The sequence below is a fragment of the Mastigoproctus giganteus genome, chromosome 2 (assembly GCF_048544385.1).
Source record: "Mastigoproctus giganteus isolate SK-2022 chromosome 2, ASM4854438v1, whole genome shotgun sequence".
NCBI lineage: Eukaryota > Metazoa > Arthropoda > Arachnida > Uropygi > Thelyphonidae > Mastigoproctus > Mastigoproctus giganteus.
In genome coordinates, this window is record NC_143576.1 from 56,114,507 (window position 1) to 56,137,243 (window position 22,737).

The 22,737-nt window shown below is 37.9% G+C and overlaps 1 protein-coding gene across 1 annotated transcript in view; it reads right to left on the bottom strand.

The window, feature by feature from the left end:
* The window catches only part of LOC150089312 (ubiquilin-1-like), a 201,958-nt gene that overhangs the window by 94,820 nt on the left and 84,401 nt on the right, over positions 1-22,737 (bottom strand). The window contains exons 4-5 of the mRNA XM_090388991.1: positions 22,438-22,464; positions 2,272-2,403 (exon numbers count right to left, since the gene is read on the bottom strand). Coding sequence (XP_090245117.1) covers positions 2,272-2,403; positions 22,438-22,464 — 159 coding nt within the window. The remainder of the gene's footprint in view (positions 1-2,271; positions 2,404-22,437; positions 22,465-22,737) is intronic.

Below are 22,737 nucleotides of genomic sequence, written 5' to 3' on the forward strand. Positions count from 1 at the left end.
ATGCCATTATAACCTCAAAAAACTTCACTCTGGGGTATGAGCCCGAACCTCTATGTGCCCCCCCCCCCCAGGGCTATTGTCCAGCAGCCAATATAACACCCCTGGCATTGCTGCTATGAAGGATGTATTGTATATACCATTTTTTTTTTTTTTTTTTCAATAAAGATTATATATATGTTTTCCACCTAGTATACTAGAGGTGGTCACTTCTAGTATACTAGGTGCAGTGTTCCCAACTGTTCACATGGGAGGGGGTGCTCATGGTTACTAACTGTCCTACCATCGTGAAAGTGCAAATAGATAATTTGGTTGTTTCAGAACAACTGGATTTTCTCGAAATCCAGTCTACCTATCTCACAGTGGGACATGAAGAGCAGGTCCACCATCATTTTACTTGTAGATGCTAAAGCAGCAGCCCTAGATGTAAGGAAGAACACCTGGAAGAACATATATGGAAAGCTCAGGGAATCCAAGAAGCTTTCACATCAGTGAATCTCATTTCATTTCCAATGCGTGACACCCCCCATATCTTGTACTTCATCATAATCCTGTTCAGAAAGCTATTTCCTTTTTTAGTGTGATGAGTCAAAAGGTGACGGTTCACGTCAGTGCAAATTGCCTTGTGCTCTTTTGTCAATTGCTTGGTTACCCATCAATGAGCCTCATGGCCAATTGCTGGGTACACACCTGATGGAATTCAAGCAATTGTGTGAAAATTTCTTACATAACTCATCAGGTAAATCAGCCTGTGCTACTATTCCAATTTCCACACACCTATCCGACAAAACACACTGCTCTTTGATCCTAATGATGTCATCTGTTTGGCTTGTTGAAGGCCCGTATCTTTTAAGTTTATCAGAACTGTTCAAATGTTCCCCCTTGAATTGATCACAAAAAAAAAAAAAAAAAAAAACCTTGGTTTTTTAATAATCACATTCTCTCTACAGGCAGAAGTTCTCAATGAACTTCACATGGTTCAGTAATTACATTACTGGACACATTTCTACACACCAAACCATATCTGTAGTAGCACCGCCATCTCTTTGCAATTTTCAGAAACACTACAGGCTACCCCATATATAAATTTTATTACTACTTTTTAATTACTACTTAGTTTGACATTTTTTAAAGAAACTTGCACCAGCTGGTCAAAGTTTAATTTTTTTAAACTCATTTAAGGATTTATTATTACTTTAAAAAGGAATTTTGCAGAGATTAATACAACAAAATGAAGTAAACAATGCATACATATTCTATCATTTAAAGTGAAGTGTAACTGCATACACACATGGTATTACAAAAGTCTGTTGCCATAGAATAACAATTTTAATAATGATAATTTTATTATTTATAGAGTACTTAAAACACAAATTTCTTCCTTACAAATTATATATAGTACAATAATCACAAGGAGCTGACATAATAATTACAAAATGGTTAACTTCTGTGAATGGATATTGTCAATGCAGATACATAACCCTGATAATTCACTCAGATGGGTTTTAGAAAAGAAGCATGCTTCGATGTGAATGGGCCTGTTGACAAACATGATTATCAGTACAAGAATCATTATTTCATAAAAGATGCCCATTCTTGAACTGATCCACAGATAAAAGCATGGGCAGCCATTTGTAGACAAATAACTGGCTCATATATTTTTTTTTTTTTCATTAATCCATTAATGGTGATCATATCTGATAAATATTTTGCAAGGCATGCTTTTAAATTACATTAGCGAATTACCTTTAACAGCTAGAAAATGCTATTGGTTCCAACAAGATGGCACATCCCATTATTTCAACCATACAGTCAGACTGGTTGGATATGAACAGAGGTAGACAGATAAGCTTTTGTAGTGCTGTTCAGTGGCCACCCTGATTTGTCACTCCTCAATTTATTTATTTCTATGGGAATATTTGAAGTTATTTGCTTTTACCAAAACAGATTTCACACAATCAACCAAATGAAAGATAACATCACAACAGAATGCAGAAAAATTAGAAAATCACTTCAGAGTAATTCTTAGCTTAGACAAAAATTTGTGTAAAACGGCAACCGACTTTTCTAACACCTTGAATATTTAGAGATAGCTTAAATTTGTCAGATTATTAGCAGTTCTACTATAAAATAGCTTAACAATGCACAACTATGCTTCAATAACTACTAGTAAAAAAATCGGTATAGCATTCTGTATGGTTTGTAGTACATTATTTAAAGTAATAAAATGAAAGCATACTATTTTTGGAAACTACTGGTAATGTCAGCCATTACCTCACGCTGCATCTGCTGCATATCCCCAAAGTTAGGAGGAGGTATTCCCATGCTACCAAGACCAGGAAAACTTCCCAAATTTGCCCCTAAGCTTCCTAAGTTAAAAGGATTTCCTGTACCTGCAGATGTGTTCTGGAACAAAATGTCAAATAAACTTAAGTAAATGTATTAAGAAATACTGAATATTCAAAAGAATATAACATAAAATTATATGGTATACATGATATTTGCTAATCAAAAACTCTGAGCAGCTTTTTGGGAATCATTTTTCCCCTGTATATCAGAAAGAAAATGACAATGAAGAAATACTAAGGGCAGAAGTGTTTTAGGTATTTTAATTGTTAATTTAGCATTAAGTATTGGTGTCATTAAGTGCTATTAGTGTTAATAATGCAGCATTTTTTTTTTTCAGATAATGCCACTTGCTCAGTGTTGATAATTCTGATTCCTTCTGCTACAGCATTACCTTGTAATAAAGAGGGTTGGCCATTCCTCTGCATGATACATATCTTTACTTCTGTTTAAATTGCTTCATACTTGGGTGGTCACCTCTAGTATACTAGGTGAAGTGTTCCCAACTGTTCACATGAGAGGGGGTGCTCATATTTTTCTGTTCCTTATTTCATGGTGTGTTATTTACTGTGGAAAAATCACTGGCTTTAACAAGAAAATACATTACACTTATTTTGGTGTAACCAAGGCAAATCATGAGTTCACATTATGTCTGATATTTGCATCTATATGATATGCTTATTATGGCACTGAGTGAACCCAGAGAACATACATTGGATTGTTATTTTTGCATGTGCAATATTACAGGATATAGCATCAAAAATAAAACTTTCATACAATATTCAAATCTCCTATTCAGCTATTCATTCTGCCTCCAACAGTGATGATGTACCTATATCAGATGAAGGCATATGAGGCTTAATGTCTAAGTTTGCAGATGATACAAGGTCGGCAGAGTGGGTAATGACAGTTATCAGTGTATGGTACTGCAATAGGATCTAGAAAAATTAGACAGAAGTGGCAATTGAAGTTTAACACTGAAAAATGAAAGTGGCATGTATGGGTAGCAGCAATCCCAGAATAGTTCAGGTAGCTCAGAATAGCTTAGGTAGCTGATAAAACTGAATGAGTATTTTGCATCTACATTCACACATGAGCTATTCAATGAGGAGAATGCCAGAAGTTTATCAAACTCTAACAGGGAGCTAAGTGATTTTGTAATAACTGAGTGCAAACTGGAGGAGAAATTGTTGAGGTTAAACACAGAAAAGGTACCTGGGGTGGATGGGATCTATCCAGTTATATTAAAGGAGGCAGAAAAGGAAGTAAGCAAAACCTTAGCCATAATTATCAGAGCTTCCTAGGACTCAGAAGTCCCCATGGACTGGAGGTGTGAAAATGTATCACCGATTCACAAAGGGGTTCAAAAGGTGACACCGGTAACTACAGACCTGTTAGTTTAACTTGTGTTCCAGGGAAAATAATGGAGTCACTGGTTAAAGAAGCATTGCAGGATCATCTAGATAAGACTGCAGTAATAGTTAAGACACAGCATGGGTCTGTTAAAGGGAGGTCTTGTCTGACCAATTTGATTGGAAACTATGATGTGGGCACAAAGGAATTGAATGTCAAAAATAATTTTGATATCATATACTTGTATTTCAGGAAAGCTTTTGATACTGTTGCACATGGAAGACTGCTGTACAAATTGGAGAGGTATGGTATTAAGGGTAATTGCTACAATGGATAAAGGGAAGGTTGAGCGGGAGACGACAAAGAGTGGTAATCAATGGACACTGGTCTCCGCGGACAAATGTCATTAGTGGAGTCTCTCCCCAGAGTTCGGTGCTGGGCCTATTGTTGTTTTGTGTATTCATCAATGATATTGATGAAGGTATATCAGGATTAATGTCCAAGTTTTCAGATGATACAAAGGTTGGCAGGGTTGTTAACGATAATAAAGCCAGCGTGCTACTCCAACTGGATCTGGATGGGTTGGGCAAATGGGCTGAGAGGTGGCAACTGAAGTTTAACATTGACAAATGCAAAGTACTGCACATGGGTAGCAATAACCGAAGAGAAACATATCAACTGTGTGGTACTACACTCAGGGAAGTGGAAAGCGAAGAAGATCTGGGGGTTACTGTGCCGTCAAATATGAAGTTTGCTGAGCAGTGCAGACAGGCTGCCAGGGCAGGTCATGGAGCCTTGTCAATGATATATGGGAATTTTGCTAGAAGGGACAGGGAGGCGACTATCTGTTGTACAAGGTCAGGCCACATCTAGAGTACTTTGTACAGGTCTGGAGGCTTCATTTTAGGAAGGATGTAGAGTTGCTAGAATGAGTACAAAGAAGGACAACAAGGGGTGCTATTACCAAGAAAGGCTTAAGTTCTGCAAATTGCAGTGCCTGGAGAGCAGGCACCTGCGAGGTGATCTGACTGAGGTGTATAAGGCCTTGAATGGGTTGAGGAAGCTGAATGCTGATGGGATTCTTCCTCTTGCTCAGGTTAAGAACCTGAGAGGGCACAGATTCAAATTGAGGAAAGACAGTTGTAGAATGGATGAGCGGAACTTTGCCTTTAGCCAGCGCGTAGTTGATTGGTGGAACACACTTCCATCTTTTGTTGTGGAAGTTGATAGCCTAAATAAATTGGTTACCACTCTCTGTCTTCCATTGATTACCACTCTCTGTCTTCTCCCCCTCAACCACCCCTTTATCCATAGCAGCAACTTGCCTCCAATGCCACACTGCTCCAATTTGTGCAGCAGTCTTCCATGTGCAACAGTATCAAAAGCCTTTCTAAGATCCAAGTATATAATATCAAAGTTATTCCCTGCATCCTGTTCTTTTGTGACTGCATCATAGTATCCAATCAAGTTGGTCAGGCAAGACTTCCCCTTAACAAAACCATGCTGTGTCTGAGCTATAACTGAAGTCTTGTCTAAATGATCCTGCAGTGCTTCTTTAACCAGTGCCTCCATTAATTTTCCTGGAACAGAAGTTAAGCTCACAGGTCTATAATTACTTGTGTCAGCCTTTGATCCTCCTTTGTGAATTGGGGTCACATTTGCACATTTCCAGTCTATGGGTACCTCCCCTGAGTCCAAGGAAGCTCTCATAATTATGGCTAAGGGTTTGCTTACTTCCTTTAATATAACTGGATAGATCCCATCCACCCCAGGTGCCTTTCTTGTGTTTATCTTCAACAGTTTCTCCTCCACTTTACTCCCAGTTATTTCAAGATTCTGTAGCTTACTGCTAGAGTTGAATACACCTCTGGCATTCCCCTTGCTGAATAACTCCTCATGTGTGAATGTCAATGCAAAATATTCATTTAGTTTGTTAGCTACCTGAGCAGGATCATCAACAGTTGACCCATCAATATCAAGTGGACCAATCTGATTCATCCCCTTCCTTCTAGAGTTTACATAAGTAAAGAACTCTTTGCTGTTTTTCTTTGCATCCCTTGCCAAGGGTTTCTCGTAATCTGCCTTCGCCTGCCTAACCTCCTTTGTAACTTGGTTGCATATCAACTTGTATCTATCATAGGCTTCTGTGTCATGTGTTAATTTGTAAGTATCCCATGCATTTTTCTTCTCTGCCATATGCCTCATTAGTTCATCTGACATCCATTTTGGCCTAAACCTTGAACAATATTTCTTAGTTGGTATGTAAAGCCTAATAGCTTCCAAGATAAGTTCTTTGAATTATAAGTTATTTGAATTAGCTTCCAAGATAAGTTCAATCATCGTATCAAGGCTTGACTCGGTGTACCTTAGATTTATGCATGAAACAACACGCTGCTTTGGTCTGCACATCGTGCGCAGCCACATTGGAATTGGCTTTTCATGCCGTCAACGAAAGTCGTACTTTTCTATTTAATGAAGTGAAAATTTTGAACATACAACACAATTACATAAAATTATTAATCGCCGAAACCCTTCAAATGAATTTACGCAAATTCTATCAATATGCGCTGTCCTTATCTAATTTCGGATTTCTGGTCTTTTTTTATGCATGCGCCAGCACAAATAATCTCTTCATTTAAGAATTTAATATACACTTCATGTTATTTTCGACATGTGAACAAGATGATTAGTCAAAAAGCTTAGTCTGCTTAAGGAAGGAAAGTCCAGTAAAATTTTGTTTCATGTGTTCATCCAAATTTTATAGTCGTGTTTTATTTCAATAATCAATTTTCCATTCTGACACAATTTCTTCTCCCACTCATAGTTTTGTTGGGTTGGTTTGATGTGTTTCAGAGTCTGGTTGGGGCCCCTCGGCTTTCAATTCTGTTGTGTGTCGGATCATTCATGGCTCTGTAAGTGAAAGAATTCATTAAATTATTTTATTCATTTATCTTATTTGTTTACATTTGGAGAGCACTGACTAGAGGTATTCTATACAAAAGATTGAGGTAATCTCTTACTCTTTTTAAATATATTGTTCAACATAGAAGGTATTGAGCCCTGCAGCTCTGTTTTTTATCAATCTTAGTAACATATTAAATAAAAATAAAAAGAAATGCAAAGTAAAAAAGAACAAAAATGAAATGAAAAGAACTAAAAGAGGAAAAAACTTACATATATCTAAAGTATAAAAAAAAATATATATATAAATACAAAAATATCGCCATATAAGCCACACTACTTTTTACATCATAAGAGACACCATGATGGCAAGTGTATACTATGTACCTTAGTTAAACAATAAGAAAGATTAAGAAGGATCTAAATAACTGAAAATTTCAATTGTGTGTACATATTCTGGGAATAATATTTTAGATAAGTTTAGGAAATGCATTATTTATGAGTTTATTATATAAACCTTTGATATTGAAAATTCCTATTGCAGTATCATAAAGAAAGGCTATCCTCTTGCAATTTGGAAGAATAACATTTGGACTTGATTTAAAAATGTTGGTTAGCCACTGCAAAAAATTAACTTTAAAGTTAAACGTCTCTCTTTTGTTATAAAGATTAACAGTAGAATTACCGTGTACAATTTGTACTTCCAGGTTTAAATAGTTGCATCATGGTCATTATTACTGGTTACAAAGTGAGTTGTTGTTATTTGGTTTTTAGGAGCATTAGCAACTAAGGCCATATTGCTCCGTGAATATGCAGTGGTCATTCCCTGACCTTTCAGCATCCTCTGTATTTGGTAGTGACGGGCTCGAACCCCGGTCTAATCAAGAAAGCACGTGCTACGCATTGCTGCTCCATCCCACCTGGCTACGGAGGCGCCTACAAAGTGAGGTCATTATTACTAGTTACAAAATTATTACAAAGTGAGCTCACCCGATATATATGCAGCTGTATAACTGCATAAAATTTGGACAATTTAAAACATATTATATCACCCACAAACCTAAATATTATGAATGAATATTCAAAAGATAGTTCAGTTGGTAATATTAACTTTTCATTTTTGCACTGCATTTAAACTACCAGTGATTATTTTTGCACTAATCAAAAATTATATGTGATATGTGATAAATTAAATGCCTGGAGATCAGATCTGAGGAATGCATTTGTGTCAGGCTTGGAAACATTGGGAGTGAGGCATTTAGACAGGTGTCTGATGAGATTTGGTAAATTTACTGAATCTCTCTCTCTCTCTCTCTCTCTCTGTAAAAGAATTGTAAAAGTATCCCAGTTAAATAGTGTTCAGATGAGTTAAGTCAACTTCAGAGGCAGGTCCATGAAGTACAAAGGAGTTGGTGTAATTGCAGGGAGGAGGTTAATGTACTTTGATAGAATAACAGAGACTACAGAGTGCATGTGTGTATCATAGTAAAATCAAAATCAACTGCCTGGAGATCACTGGTCACATCAGTAGGTAATGAAAACCCATGGGGGATTGTCAGCTGTGTACTGTCAAGGCCCAAATATAATGGGACACTTAAATATTCCATTTGAATACAGTGGCCCCATTATATTTTTAAAGAGGAAAGTAAGACATGGAGGAGAAAGTATGTCTTCGATTTTGATTCATTTGATTGAGGATACTGGCTCTAATCAAGATGAAGAGGAACATGTTGATGAAAAGGCTGAATCATGCTTACAATGGCATACAAGATGAGGTTTGTTCAGTTTGGACGAGCTTGGTGATGCAGTGCAACATATAAAGAATAATAACTGCCCAGGAATGAATCTCATTGGCTGGTACCAGGATTCTTCTTGATATCTTTAATAGCTGGCATGGCAGGATGCATCACCTAAGCCAAAAGCATTAGCATTAGTAGAGGCATATGATGCAAGAAAGCAAGCTTATTCAGCATCAGCCAAAAAAAAAAAAAAAAAAACAACCACACACCACTCCCATTTCACCCCTCCGTTCGTTCGAAATACCTGTCCAGTTGAGCTTTAAATTTGTTTAGGCTATCAACTTCAACAACAAGTGATGGAAGTCGGTTCCACCAACCAACCACCTGCTGGCCAAAGGCAAATTTCCGCACATCTATCCGACATCCGTCCTTCCTCAATTTGAATTTATGCCCTCTGAGGTGATTATTCTGAGCAAGATCAAGAATCCCATTGGCATTGAGCATGCTCAAACCATTCAAAGCCTTATACACCTCTATCAGATCACCTCGCCGGTGCCTAGTCTCCAGACTCTGTAATTTGCAAAACTTAAGCCTTTCTTCTTAAGAGCAACCCTTTGTTCCATTCACTAATCTTGTTGCCCTTCTCTGTACCCGTTCCAGCAGCTCTACATCCTTCTTGAAATGAGGCCTCCAGACCTGTATACAGTACTCAAGATGTGGCCTAACCATTGCCTTATAGAAGGGAATAATCACCTCCTTATCCCTGCTAAAAAAATTCCTGTATATCATTGACAAGACACCATGAGCTACTCTTGCAGCTTGTCTGCACTGCTCAGAGAACTTCATATCTGCCTGCACAATTACCCCCAGGTCCTTTTCATTCTCCACCACTGTCAGTGTAGTACCCCAGAGTTCATACGTTGCTCTGGGGTTACTGTTTCCCATATGTAGTACTTTACATTTGTCAATGTTAAACTTCATTTGCCACCTCTCAGCCCATCTGTTCAACCTTTCCAGATCCTGTTGCAGCAGCATAGCGTCAGTAGTGTCCTTAACAACCCTGCCAACCTTTGTATCATCTGCAAACTTGGACATTAAACTTGATATCCCATCATCAATATCATTCATAAACACCGAAAACAACAACGGACCCAACACTGAACCCTGAGGAACTCCATTAATAACATTAGTCCACGTTGAGCAGTGTCCATTGATTACTACTCTCTGTCTTCTGCCACTCAACCATCCCCTTATCCATAGCAGCAATTTGCCTCCAATGCCACACTGCTCCAATTTGTGCAGCAGTCTTCCATGTGCAACAGTATCAAAAGCCTTTCTAAGATCCAAATATATAATATCAAAGTTATTCCCTGCATCCAGTTCTTTTGTGACTACATCATAGTATCCAATCAAATTGGTCAGGCAAGACCTGCCCTTAACAAAACCATGCTGCGTCTGAGCTATAACTGAATTCTTGTCTAGATGATCCTGCAGTGCTTCTTTAACCAGTGCCTCCTTTAATTTACCTGGAACAGAAGTTAAACTAACAGGTCTATAATTACTTGTGTCAGCCTTTGATCCTCCTTTGTGAATTGGGGTTACATTTGCACATCTCCAGTCTATGGGTACCTCCCCTGAGTCCAAAGAAGCTCTCATAATTATGGCTAGGGGTTTGCTTACTTCCTTTGCTGCCTCCTTTAACTGGATAGATCCCATCCACCCCAGGTGCCTTTTTTATGTTTATCCTCAACAATCTCTCCTCCACTTTCCTCTCAGTTATTACAAAATCATCCAGCTCACTGCAATGTTTACTTTACCTACATCATTCTCCTTTCTGAATAACTCCTCATGCGTGAATGTAGATGCAAAATACTCGTTTAGATTGTTAGCCACCTGAGCAGGATCCTCAACTGTTGAACCATCAATATCCAGTGGACCAATCTGATTCATCCCTTTCCTTCTTGAGTTTAAATATGTAAAGAACTCTTTTCTGTTTTTCTTTGCATCCTTTGCCAAGGATTTTTCGTAGTCTGCCTTTGCCTGCCTAATCTCCTTTGTGACTTGGTTACAGACCAACTTATATCTATCATAGGCTTCCATGTCACCCATTAATATATATGTATCCCATGCATTTTTCTTCTCTGCTGCCACATGTCTCATTAGTTCATCTGACAACCATTTAGGCCTAAACCTTGAACAATATTTCTTAGTTGGTATGTAAAGCCTGGTAGCCTCCAAGATTAGTTCCTTGAATGCTTCCCATTTTGAGTTTGCTGTTGGTAACATCATCAGTTGGCCCCACCGTATAGAATTTAAATACTGTCTCAGACCATCATAGTCGCCTTTACGAAAACAAAAACCCTTCCCTTTACCTCTGATGGTAGTTACCTCCTTGAGTAAATCCCACTTCAACACACTGTGATCACTGCCACCTAGTGGTTCATTTATCTGCAGATTCTTAATGCATGAAGAATCACTACTGATAATCAGATCAAGAGTATTGCTCACTCTTGTTGCCTCACGAACATGCTGATGTAGAAAACAATCATTCAATAAATCCACAAAAGCCTTGCTAGTGTGCGAGTGACCAATCCACAAATTCCAGTCAATATCTGGGAAATTAAAATCCCCCATTATAAGACTCTCTGATTTACTGGCCCACTCTATTTCCCTGTACAATATCTTTTTATACTCATCAGAGTCATTAGGCCTATAGCACACTCCTACTCTCAATTTTGATTTCCCTATGCTTATGTCACACCAAACTGACTCGACACTGCCCTGTCCATCGAAGTCGACTGGCTTCACTTCCTTGGACTTTGTGTTTCTTAATTAATAGCATAACTCCTCCTCCTGCCCTCCTGTCCTGTCTATCCTTTCTATACACATTGAATTCCCCAAATTCCAGTTCCGCATTACTTATATCTGTGTGACACCGTCTCTGATATCCCAACAATATCTGCCTTTGATGTTTTGAGCAATACCTCAAATTCATCAAATTTATTTACCAAACTCCTAGCATTGGTGTACACGCAGGTATACATGCACCTGTTTCTATTCTTAGCTACCCTAACACAACCCATGTGTTTACTTGTACCGCAATGACTCCCAGCAGTCTCTGATATATCCTGCATCTTGTTTTTCAGGCTTCTGCTCATTTCAATAGAAGCAGTGCAAGAATCACTTCCACCTCTGCCAGTGGCTACTGTTAATCTATTAGTCCTTGTATCCCCCCCAACTAGCAGTTTTCCGACCCACCTAACACTGCCTCGACAGCATCAGCAAAAATTCTTGCACCCTTTCTATTTAAGTGTATCCCATCCCTGTAGAAGCAATCTCTCCTGTTAACAAGTACAGTCCAGGCTGCAAAAAATTCTACCCCTTGAGCCTTGCACAATCCCTCCAGGGCCGAATTGATCGACAAGGCTCTCATCATATACTCCCTCCTATCGTGTCTGGGCAGAATTGCAGACACTTTCAAATTCAACCCTAATTCACGGCTTTTTTTCAACAAGAATGATCCTCGATCTCATCAACCTATTGTCCTCCTTCTTGGTTTAGGAAAGGTTTTTGAGGGAATGCTTGTGAGAAGGATCATAGATTGTACAGAATGAAATCCATCTGGTAAGCAATATGGGTTCACTCAAGGCCACAGGACATGTTTTTGACATTGCAAAGCCACATATTAGGGTCGAAATATGAAGGCTCGTTAACTAAGCTCTTTAGAATAGTGAAGGACTATTTTACACACCATAAGCTAACTGTCAAGCCATCAGTTGGTTTGACTGCACGAGAAAAGTGACCAGGGGATGCAAACTGAGTTGGGTTTTTGGATCGCTAATGTGGAACTCAGTTCAGGAGGACTGGTTGCGTAAAGCCTTTGAGCATACAGCAACAGTGGTGCAGGTTGATGACCTTGTGCTGCTTATTGAAGGAATTTCACAGATGCAACAAGAAACCAAGTCACAAAGGATCTTATGTGAGCTTAATAAGTGGTGTAGGTTAGACAAATTAATTGCGCCAGGTACTAAAACAAGAACAACAGTTTTCACGGGTCATTAGTCAAGTGGAAGATCTCCAGTTGCAAGGATGAATGGGTTGAGTGTACATTTGGCAATTAAAGTATCTGGGAGTTGGGCAATCCGTAGCCTGGTGGGCAGGAGCAGCAGTGCATAGCACACGCTTCTTGATTAGACCAGGGCTCAAGTCCGTGACCACCAAATATGGAGGATGTGGAAAGGTCAGGGAATGACCACCGCATATCCCCGGAGCAATATGGCCTTAGTTGCTAATGCTCCTAAAAACCAAATAACAATCAGGGAGTTATGCTTGGTGGTTCTTTAATATTCAACTTACATTAGTATTAGTAATGGCCGCATGGTGCAAGAAAGCCTATGGCTTATGCTGCACCATCCAAAAAAAAAAAAAAAAAAATCCAAACAAAACAACGATAAAAACAAAAAAAAAAAAAAATAATAATTAATAAAAAAATAAGGAAATTAAACCTATCATCTTATGTGTTTCCCTCACCCGAAGGTACTATCCAGATGACCTTTGAATTTCCCCAAACTATCAGCCTCTACCACCCATGTAGGCAACCTATTCCAGTAATTTATAACTCGCTGGCTAAAATAAAACTTCCTGCAATTCAATCTAAACATTTCTCCCCGTAACTTGAATTTATGTCCCCTAGTTCTAGCATCATTTATAATCTTGAAAATTTCATCCTCATTCATTTTACTGATGCCTCTCAGAGCCTTAAACACCTCAATCAAATCTCCTCCAACTCTGCAACCCACATATTTGAAGTCTTTTTAATAAGGATGCCCTTTTGCTGATCTCACCAGGCGAGTTACCCGTCTTTGCCCCCTTTCAAGAAGCTCGATGTCTTTCTTTAGGTGTGGTCTCCATACTTGAACACAGTATTCCAAGTGTGGTCTAACAAAAGTCTTATATAATGGGATTATCACGTCCCTATCTCTACTTGCAAAAGTTCAATAGATCATCAATAGGACACCATGGGCCTTCCTTGCAACCTGTTTACAATGCTCAGAGAATTTCATGTCTGACTGTATCGTAACACGTCCCTTTCCTCCAGTACTTTTAGCTGAACTCCACCAAGTGAATAAGTTATTTTAGGATTACTGTTTCCCAGGTGTAATACCTTACACTTTGTTGGATTAAAGCATAGCTGCCATTTTTCTGACCATTCCTGAAGTCTATCTAGGTCCTCTGAAGAAGCTTCGCTTGACAGTGATCATCAACTACTCTACCAATTTTAACATCTGCAAATTTAGACATCACACCCTCTATCCCTTCATCAATGTCGTTTATGAAAATTAAAAACAACAGTGGTCCTGATACTGATCCTTGGGGAAACCCCACTTCTTACATCAACCCAATCTGAGGAATAGCCATTTATCACAACCCTCTGACTCCTGCCCTGAAGCCATCCTGCAATCCATCTAAGGATTTTCCCAGTGAGTCCAACCTATTCCAGCATATAAAGCAACCACTCATGTGGGACTAGGTCAAAAGCTTTGCTGAAATCTAAATGAACAATGTCGAAATTATTGCCTAAATCCAGCTCATGAGTGACCCTTTCTAAATAGCGAACCAGATTTGTTAAACATGATTTTCCCTTTACAAAACCATGCTGAGTATCCTTGAGGATTTCAATTCTATCCAAATGATCCTGAATTCCACCCTTGATCGTTGCCTCCATGATTTTCCCTACCACTGAAGTCAGATTGATAGGTCGATAGTTTCCCACTTCACTCTTAGAGCCACCCTTATGTATTGGAGATACATTGGCACTTTTCCAATCCAATGGAATCTCCCCGGAGTCTAGTGATGCTCGCATAATTAGCCTCAATGGTTCGATGCACTCACTTGCCGTCTCCCTAAAGATTATAGGGTATATTCCATCAACTCCAGGAGCCTTACTGGCCTGTAGTCTCGAAAGGTTTTCATTAAATAATCTTGCGAAATTTCAATATCATTAATTACATATTTTTCAACTTCACTCCCACAATTTCCCATTGCCACAAAAGGTTTTTCATTTGTAAATATCGACAAAATAACTGTTGAGTTCATCTGCAGTGGCAGCTGGTGTATTTAATACTATCAACTTTTCTTGGCATTTATATATGTGAAGAATTCCTTATCACCCCCCCCCCCCTTTGCTCTGTTTGCTAGTGATTTCTCATAAACTGCCTTTACCTGTCGAACCTTTTCTGTGGCTCTATTACAGATCATCTTGTAGCTGTTATAGGCTTCAGTACTTTTTATTCCTCTGTAACCTTTCCATGCCACCTTTTTCTGCTCAAGTAATGTGGCAACTTCAACTATTCATCCAACTTGGAACCCTCCTCGTGGAGTATTTTTTTAATGGTAAATACGCATTCAAGGCATCTGTGATTAATGTTTTAAAAGCATACTAGTTCAATTGTATTCATTGTCTGTGTGATATTTACCCAGTTAATAGAGGCCATGTAGTACCTTAAGGCATTGTAATTTCCTTTTCTAAAATTAAAACCCATTCCTCTGCCTTTTACTACTACTACTACCACCTCTCTCATCATCATCATCCACCGTAGAACTCCGTGATCACTTCCTGCTACTGGTTCCTCTACTGTCAACCCTGTTATGTCATCAGATTCATGGGTGATGATGAGGTCTAGGATATTCTTTTCTCTAGTACTTTCCCTGACATGTTGGTACAAATAACAGTCATCTAGTTGATTTAAAAGCAGTCATCTAGTTGATTTTCAGATACATGTTGCATATGTATCTGAAAAGGTAAGAAAATTTATTGGGATGATTACTTGAATCACTAGGATTGGCTGGGGAATAAAAGATAAGGTGCTGAACTTACTATAAGAATGGACATTTATCCAAGTGGTAATGTAGTGCCTCAATTTGGTTTGAGTATGTAAATTGAAGTATTTGCTAGGAAGCTCAGTCCATTCAGTTCAAAGGGTAATGCTACTCAGGATGCGTATGGCATGTTTTAACCTCGACTTTACAAATTGTAACTGACAAATTACCTACTGATTTACATTTGGTGTACTGTGGGTTAGCTTATTCTTTTTTTTTTTTTTTTTTTTGTTAGTTGTTGGCACATCGGCTTCTGTGGCCATAATATTATGCACCTCCCAAAGTTTTTGCATTTTACTCTGATCAAAGCCCGAGGCGAGATTCGAACCCGCGACCTTTGGGTTGCCAGGCAGGTGCTTATTCTTTGTGTGTGGTATCCCAAGCTCTTTTTTTGAATACAGAAATACACATCTTGGCGGATCTGCAATGTGGCATTCTGTTTCTGGTTTCAGGTGGATTCCCACTCTCACAAGATTGATGTCTTCAGTTTGCCAGTGACAATCAGCACTGCGGATTGTCACTGGCAGCTCCAGTTCCATGTACTGGCAGTTCTGTCCCAGACAGCTACTTTTGGTACAGGCTTTTCTCAGTGGAGCACCTGGTGCCTACAGACTCTGAGATGTAGATCTTTGAAGAATTCCTTGACTTTCTGAGAATTTTATTATTCAGTGTCTGTAGAAAGCAGTTGCTCATGCTACGGAGATAAAAAGGCATAGATTGAGCCACATGCCAGCATTTGGTTTTCATTGTGGTTTGCTTTAGAATTATGGTCTGGTATGGTTTGCCATGGCCATCTTAATTGATGATGCTGTGGGCTTCAAAATGGGCTGAAAATTATTTATAACCTGGACTTGGATTTTGAACTGTTTTCTATATATATCTATTTTTGTGTTGTTTTTAATGTTGTTTTAGAGAGCCATCCCACCCTGTAATTGGACAAAAACAAGGGAGGGAGTTATGCTAATTATCTTTATATTAGACAGTGGTGTTGCCAAACTTTGGCAGGGACTGACTAATATAATAAATAAATAAAATATGACAGAGGCTATAAAGGTCTTAAAATGCCAAACTGAAAAGTCTGTTATATGCTTTATCCACATCAAAGAAGAGAGACAAGAGACACCAGGAGACCTCAATTTTATGAAGGCATCTCTCATATATATATATGTTTCCAATCAAAGTAAATGATCCAAAGTGGACAAGTTTCTTCATAAATTGTACTCTATTCTGGACAGGAGAGTATTTGCTACCAAAAACCATATAGGAACAGCAGGTGATCTATAGATTTTAATGAAAGGTGCACGATCACTTCATAATGGATGTCATTAGGTCCATCAGTGCTTGCCTATGTAAGAGTAAGGATCGTTTTCAACTCCTGTATAATAAATGAACTGTTTTAAAGGCAAAAATCCTTGTGATATGAAATTATGTGCCTGTTTTTAATTTTTCTGTTTTAGGACCAGCAACTTTGGAGAGCAAGACGATGCTGCAAATCATCATCATCATTCTACTCTTCTGTTGGCATGGGTTGAATCCCTATTTAGATATAAACCTCCATTGTTGTCAGTCTCATGAATCTTTCATCATTTGTTGATAGCTCTGAAAGCCTTTGTTTTTTTTTTTAGGCATTTGAGCCATTTTTTTTGAGTCTTCCTGGTTGCCTCTTTATCTCCAATTCTTCCTGTCAATTTAGATCTTTTCTTACTTGTTCATTAGTTTTATGTTCTCTCCAATTTGTTTTATTGATTTTCCTTAGACATCTCATTTCAAATGCCATTATTTTTTGCCTTTCTTTCTTATTTATTCTCCATGTCACTGATCCATAAGTTGCTGTGGGTATGATGACAGCTTCCTATAGTTTAATTTTTAGACTATTTGAGATTTCATTGATCTTTCATATGTTTTTCAATTTGTTCATGTTTATCCAACTGATGTTCAGTCTGTGATTAATTTGGTCAATATTACTTAGGTTTCTGGTTATTAGAGAGACCAGGTATATAAATTTTTGTACTTGTTCTATCTGTTGATTTTTGATGTTTATGTCTTATGTTTTTTCCGATTTGCATTACTTTAGTTTTATTTATAGTAATATTAATTACATAATTGTTACTTGCTTTATTGATGTTTGTTAATATTTCTTTTAGTTTTTCTTTGGTTTCTGTTAAAATCACAATATCACTGCATATTTTATGTGGTTTCTATTTTTTCCATTTATTATTGTGCCTCTTTCTTCAATTGATTTTATTAGTTCTTCTAGATAGATTTTAAAAAGATATGGGGATAAAGGGCATCTCTGCATGACTCCTTTCTCTCTCTTTTAAGGTTGTTGAATTTTACTATTGCTCTTGAATTTTTGTAGTTACCTCATAAAATTTTCTCTGTTTACAAATGCCTGCTTGAAATCGATGAAGCACAGATAAAGAGGTTTCTTCTGATTCCATTATTTTTCTGCAATGATGTTTAGTGTGAATATTTGGTCTATTGTTGATCTGTCTTTTCTAAATCCTGCTTGTTCTTCCCCTATTGTTTCTTCATATATTTTAAGTATCCTATTTTGTAATATCCTTATAAATATTTTATATATATATGGTTAAAAAGGAAATAGGTCTATAATTCTGGCAATTTTCTTTATCTCCTTTTTGTGTATAGGTACTATTATTCCACTTTTCCAGTCTTCTGGTATATCACCTGTAAATAAGATTAGACTAAAGAATTGTGCAAGGTGTTTTAACATTGCATTGCCTCCGAATTTCCATAGTTCTGCTTGGATACCATTATTTCCGGGTGCCTTGTCATTCTTCATTTGGCTAACTGCTTTCCGAACTTCTTTTGCTATCGAGGGTGCTTTATGTCTTCTATTATCTAAGGCAAGAGCGTTTTTTCTTTCCCCTTTGAACAGGGTTTGGTAATATTCTTTCCATATTTTTTTGATTTCTTGCACATTTCCTGCTTTTAATTAATTTTTTATTTTTCATCGTCAGTATTTTCAGGATGTATGTTTTAGAGAGTTCTTTTATAACTTGGTATTGTTGTTTTAGAGTCGTGGCATTTATTTGCCTCTTCGCACAGCTTTGCTTTATCTTCAAACCATTTCCTTTTAGCTTTACAGCAGCTCTACATAGATTGTCTATTTTATTTTTTAGGGTTTTATATTTTTCCCTTTTTTCTTGACTATTTTCTTTGTTTAGGAGGTTTTTCATTTGTCTTTTTTCCGTCCATACATCTAAAATTTCAGCTGTAATCCAAGGATTATTTAGTTTTGGTTTAGTTCCCAAGGTTTCTAAAGCTGCAGCTTTACTCATCTGTTTAGCTTTCTCCCATATATTTTCCACAGATGATGAATAGTTTATATCTTTTAATTTTTCTTGTAGTGTTTTCTCATAAATTTCCTTTATTTTGTCTTCTTCAAATCATAATGTATTTAGCATTGTTCTATTGTTCATTGGCTTTGTATTTTTAAATTTCCATTTAATTTTTGCTGCTAGCAGTTCATGGTCAGTGTCAAAATCTGTACTTTTAAGAGTTTTAACATTTTGAATGGATGAATTCCAGTTGTTATTTATTAAAATGTAGTTGATACAATTTTTTGTATTTCCATCTGGTGATGTCCATGTATATTTATGTTGAGATCTCCAACATGCTGTTGGTAGAACAGTGTGTTGGTGATGAATAGTTTGTTTTCTTTGCAGAAGTTCAAGAGTTCTCCTCCTCCTCGCTCATTTTATCTCCTATCCCGAATTTTCCTAATATGTCAATGAAGTCTGTCGAAAAGCCTCCAACTTTTGTGTTAAAATCTCCCATTATTATTAAAATATATTTTTTGTTTGTGTTATCGATGGTTTCTTGTATATCTGAATAGAAGGAAGCCATCTCTGTGTCATGTGAGGAGTCTGGGGCATATACCTGGATTACTTTTTATGAAGATTCCTTTTTCTTTACCTTTTATTCTTAAACTTATCATTCTTGAGCTGTGTGGGTGAATTTCTATTATTGAATTTAATAGATATCTCTTTACTATGAAAGCAACTCCTTCTCTATGTATGTTGTCTTTTCTCCCTGAGTAAAATATTCTTCCTTCTGTCATATCCAGTGTTCCTTCTTCTGTCCAATGTGTCTCTGACATTCCCACAATATCCCATTTGATCTTTTTTGATTCTTCTTCTACCAGTTTTATTTACCTGGGCTTGTAAAGCAATTGTATATTTAGTGTTGAAAGATACATTTAGGTTTTGGCTGACCACACAGCTTTCTTCAAAACTGTTCTCCATGTTCTAGGAACAGCAGCGTCGGTTGTCTTGGACATGGTGGCATGAATGTTTATCTGACAATGGCTGAGATCCATAGGGTTTAAGGCAGATAATGCAACCGGCTTGCCATTCCTCTGCTGCATAGTCCACAATTTAGATGGGGCCAGTATCTTGGAAGAGTGACAGACTTCCACTGTGGCTGAAGGTAGATCCTCCATCTTCACCTGTAACCCAGGCAGGGGCCCATCCCAGGTACTGTCGGCTGGAGCCAGCCAAGTAACCAGGTTTTTGTTTTACATGAGGTATGTTCCCTCCTCCTTTCTCATCTGGGCTTGGGACTGGCAATAGCTGAAGATGTTTCCCAAGAGCACTGGCTATTGCAGTTGAATCTGCAATACCACATCCATTATATTCCATGACTGATGAAGGGTGCTATATGTATTTTCTCTTCATTTTCCATATTTTATCTTAGACCAGCTTAGTGTTGGTCAACTGGGAAATACACTGTTCAGACTATTTGTTAAGCTCACAAAAACCCACACAAAAAGACCAGTCAGCTGCCACTTATAGAGTACCTCTCTGCACCCCCCCACCACCACCAAAGCTCAATGATAAAGGGAAATTACAAAAAAACTGAAGTGGTACAAGAAAAACTGGATGTTAAGGTGAAGGAGATACCAGATGATTCAGTGTTGGAACTGTTTGCACAGGAAAGAATGGGCAGCATCCATACTTACCCATAAAACACAAAACCAAGGCTGTGAAATACATGCCATCAGCACCTCGAAAGATGACTGATGGTTCCACATCAAGCCCAAATAATAGTAAATTTCCAAAGTAGAATTGCTGATTCCGATGAAATAGTATCAGAAAACTTCAAGGCCCACTTGCAAAATCACGAACAAATTTTTTCTTTCAAGAGATGCATCTGAAGGCAAATGATGACCCCCACCTTGCAACAATCTTATTATCATTTGTAAGTATAGAAGTGGGGTTGGTCTTGGTCACTGAAGGCATTGCTATCCATGTGGGCAACCAGACCCCATTACAGCCATTGGCACTGACAACCAACATATATGCAACAATCAGACTAGCACTTGGATTTCTAATAACAGTCTGATTTATCTATTTGCCACCTGGAACTGACAAGTCCCACACAAACCTTGATGATCGTATAATGTAATTGTCTCCTCCTGTTTTATTATGAGGGGATTTCAATGGACATAGCGCACTGTGGGATAGTGCTGACATTAATGGGAGAGGAGATACCATAGAGCATATGCCCACTGTGACCACTCTCCTAAATATGAGAACTAACACTTTTTTCTACATGTATAACCAGATGTTTTGTGCCATTAAACTTTCTGTCTACCTCCTCTGTTCTCCTCCCTTCACTCACTTGTGAGGTGGAGAACTCACATGGAAGAAATCACCTTCCTGTAATAACTTTGTTACTTAGTGAGAATATATTTCTTTTAGGTTATTCCAGTGGAAGGCTGATTAGAATGCCTATTTATAATGAATGGCAGAGTTTAAAGTCATTACAGTAAGTCATCAGGAGCCTATCAGTGATACAGCTACGTACATTATGTAAAAAATTGCCCATTCAGCTGCAACTGCTGTTCCTAGAACATCTACCTACTTTCCACCATTTCAAAAACCATTGGGGAATGCATAATACACAGTAGCAAAAAAAGGATAAACAAAGCTTGTGGAATATTTCCAAAGATATTCTAGCATTCCTAATCTCGTGGTTTTTAAACATGCATGCATGTTGCAAAATATAATATGTTCATTGTCAGAATCAAAAGGAACTGTGGATCTGCTTTACAATTCAGAGACAGCAGAACACATTCTAAGGAATCTGGTGGTGGAAACAAACACAGTTGTGCTTGTATGTTTCTTTCCATCAATATTTTCTGATAGTGATGAAATTGTGGTATCAGAAGAAATATTTAGATTATCAGGATTCACAATGTTTATAAGTTGGTTCAGTGCCTGGGCTCTCCCACTTACCACAGAGCCAAAAGGGATGCCCACTATCCAGCAAGCAATAAAGGCACTTAGGAGAGGGACAGTTGGGAAGCTGCCAGCCTCCTGTCCCTCAGACCATAAGAATAGGGGCATGGCATTGACCCTTGTCAGCAAACCCAATAACCAACTGACCTTGGGCAAGCCATCCCGCAATTTTCTGTCTTGTTAAAGCAGGGCCTCTCACCACCAGGATTCCCCTTTCTGAATTTACATGGGTTGTAGTGCACAGCAAACAAACCAATTCTCATGATGTTAGCTGCGAAATCAGGCTGTTGTTGTTATTTGGTTTTTAGGAGCATTAGCAACTAAGGCCATATTGCTCAGGGGATATGTGGTGGTCATTTCCTGACCTTTCCGCATCCTCCGTATTTGGTGGTCATGGGCTCGAACTCTGGTCTAATCAAGAAGCGTGTGCTACGCACTGCTGCTCCTGCCCACCTGGCTACAGAGGTGCCTAAAAAACTCAGGCTGTTGGTTCTTCCAGTGATGCCACTAGTCTTCCAGATTAGCATCACTGGAAAGTCTCTTCCCTTGTACAGGTAACCATGTCGAGGGAAAAGAAAGAGTGTAGCAAGCTGTTCACATTCCACAGATTGTACTGAAGGTCTTACTAATTTCTTTTCTGGTTATAAGAGTCTTCCCATTCCACCCAGTTTTTTTAGCATTTCCAATTCTTTTATACAGAACTGTGCAAAAAAAAAAGAAAATTTTTAATAATATATTCACTTTCATAGTGTGCATCAAAAATGAATTATAATAATTAATGTATACAGCTTACTTTGAATTTTGCTGAAAACAAGTGAAAAACAGGATGCAGTTAAGTATTGTGTAACTGTGTGTTAGTATCAACTGTATTGCCCAGTTATATGTTAGTGCTAAGATGAGCAGATAATTTTAGTTAGCATTTCAAAAAAAAGTTTGGTAATATACTTTTTACTTACTGATGATGTTCGATTTGATTCTTCATTCTGCAAGCAAAAATAAAATTTTAAGACATTTTTGATAACTTAAATTAAAATGAACTGACTATCATGCAGAATTTTGAAATCAAAAAGTTTTTAGATGTAATAAAGTAGTTTTAATCATTTAATAAATTTCAGAGAACAACAGAATTATTGGATTTATTAGACAGGTGAAGCATTGGTTCACAAGGCTGACAAATATTACTTTCTGGATGCTATACAGTCCACCGGACTGAACCTATTGGTAACTCTCTAAGGAAGCATTCGGATTGGCTAGTG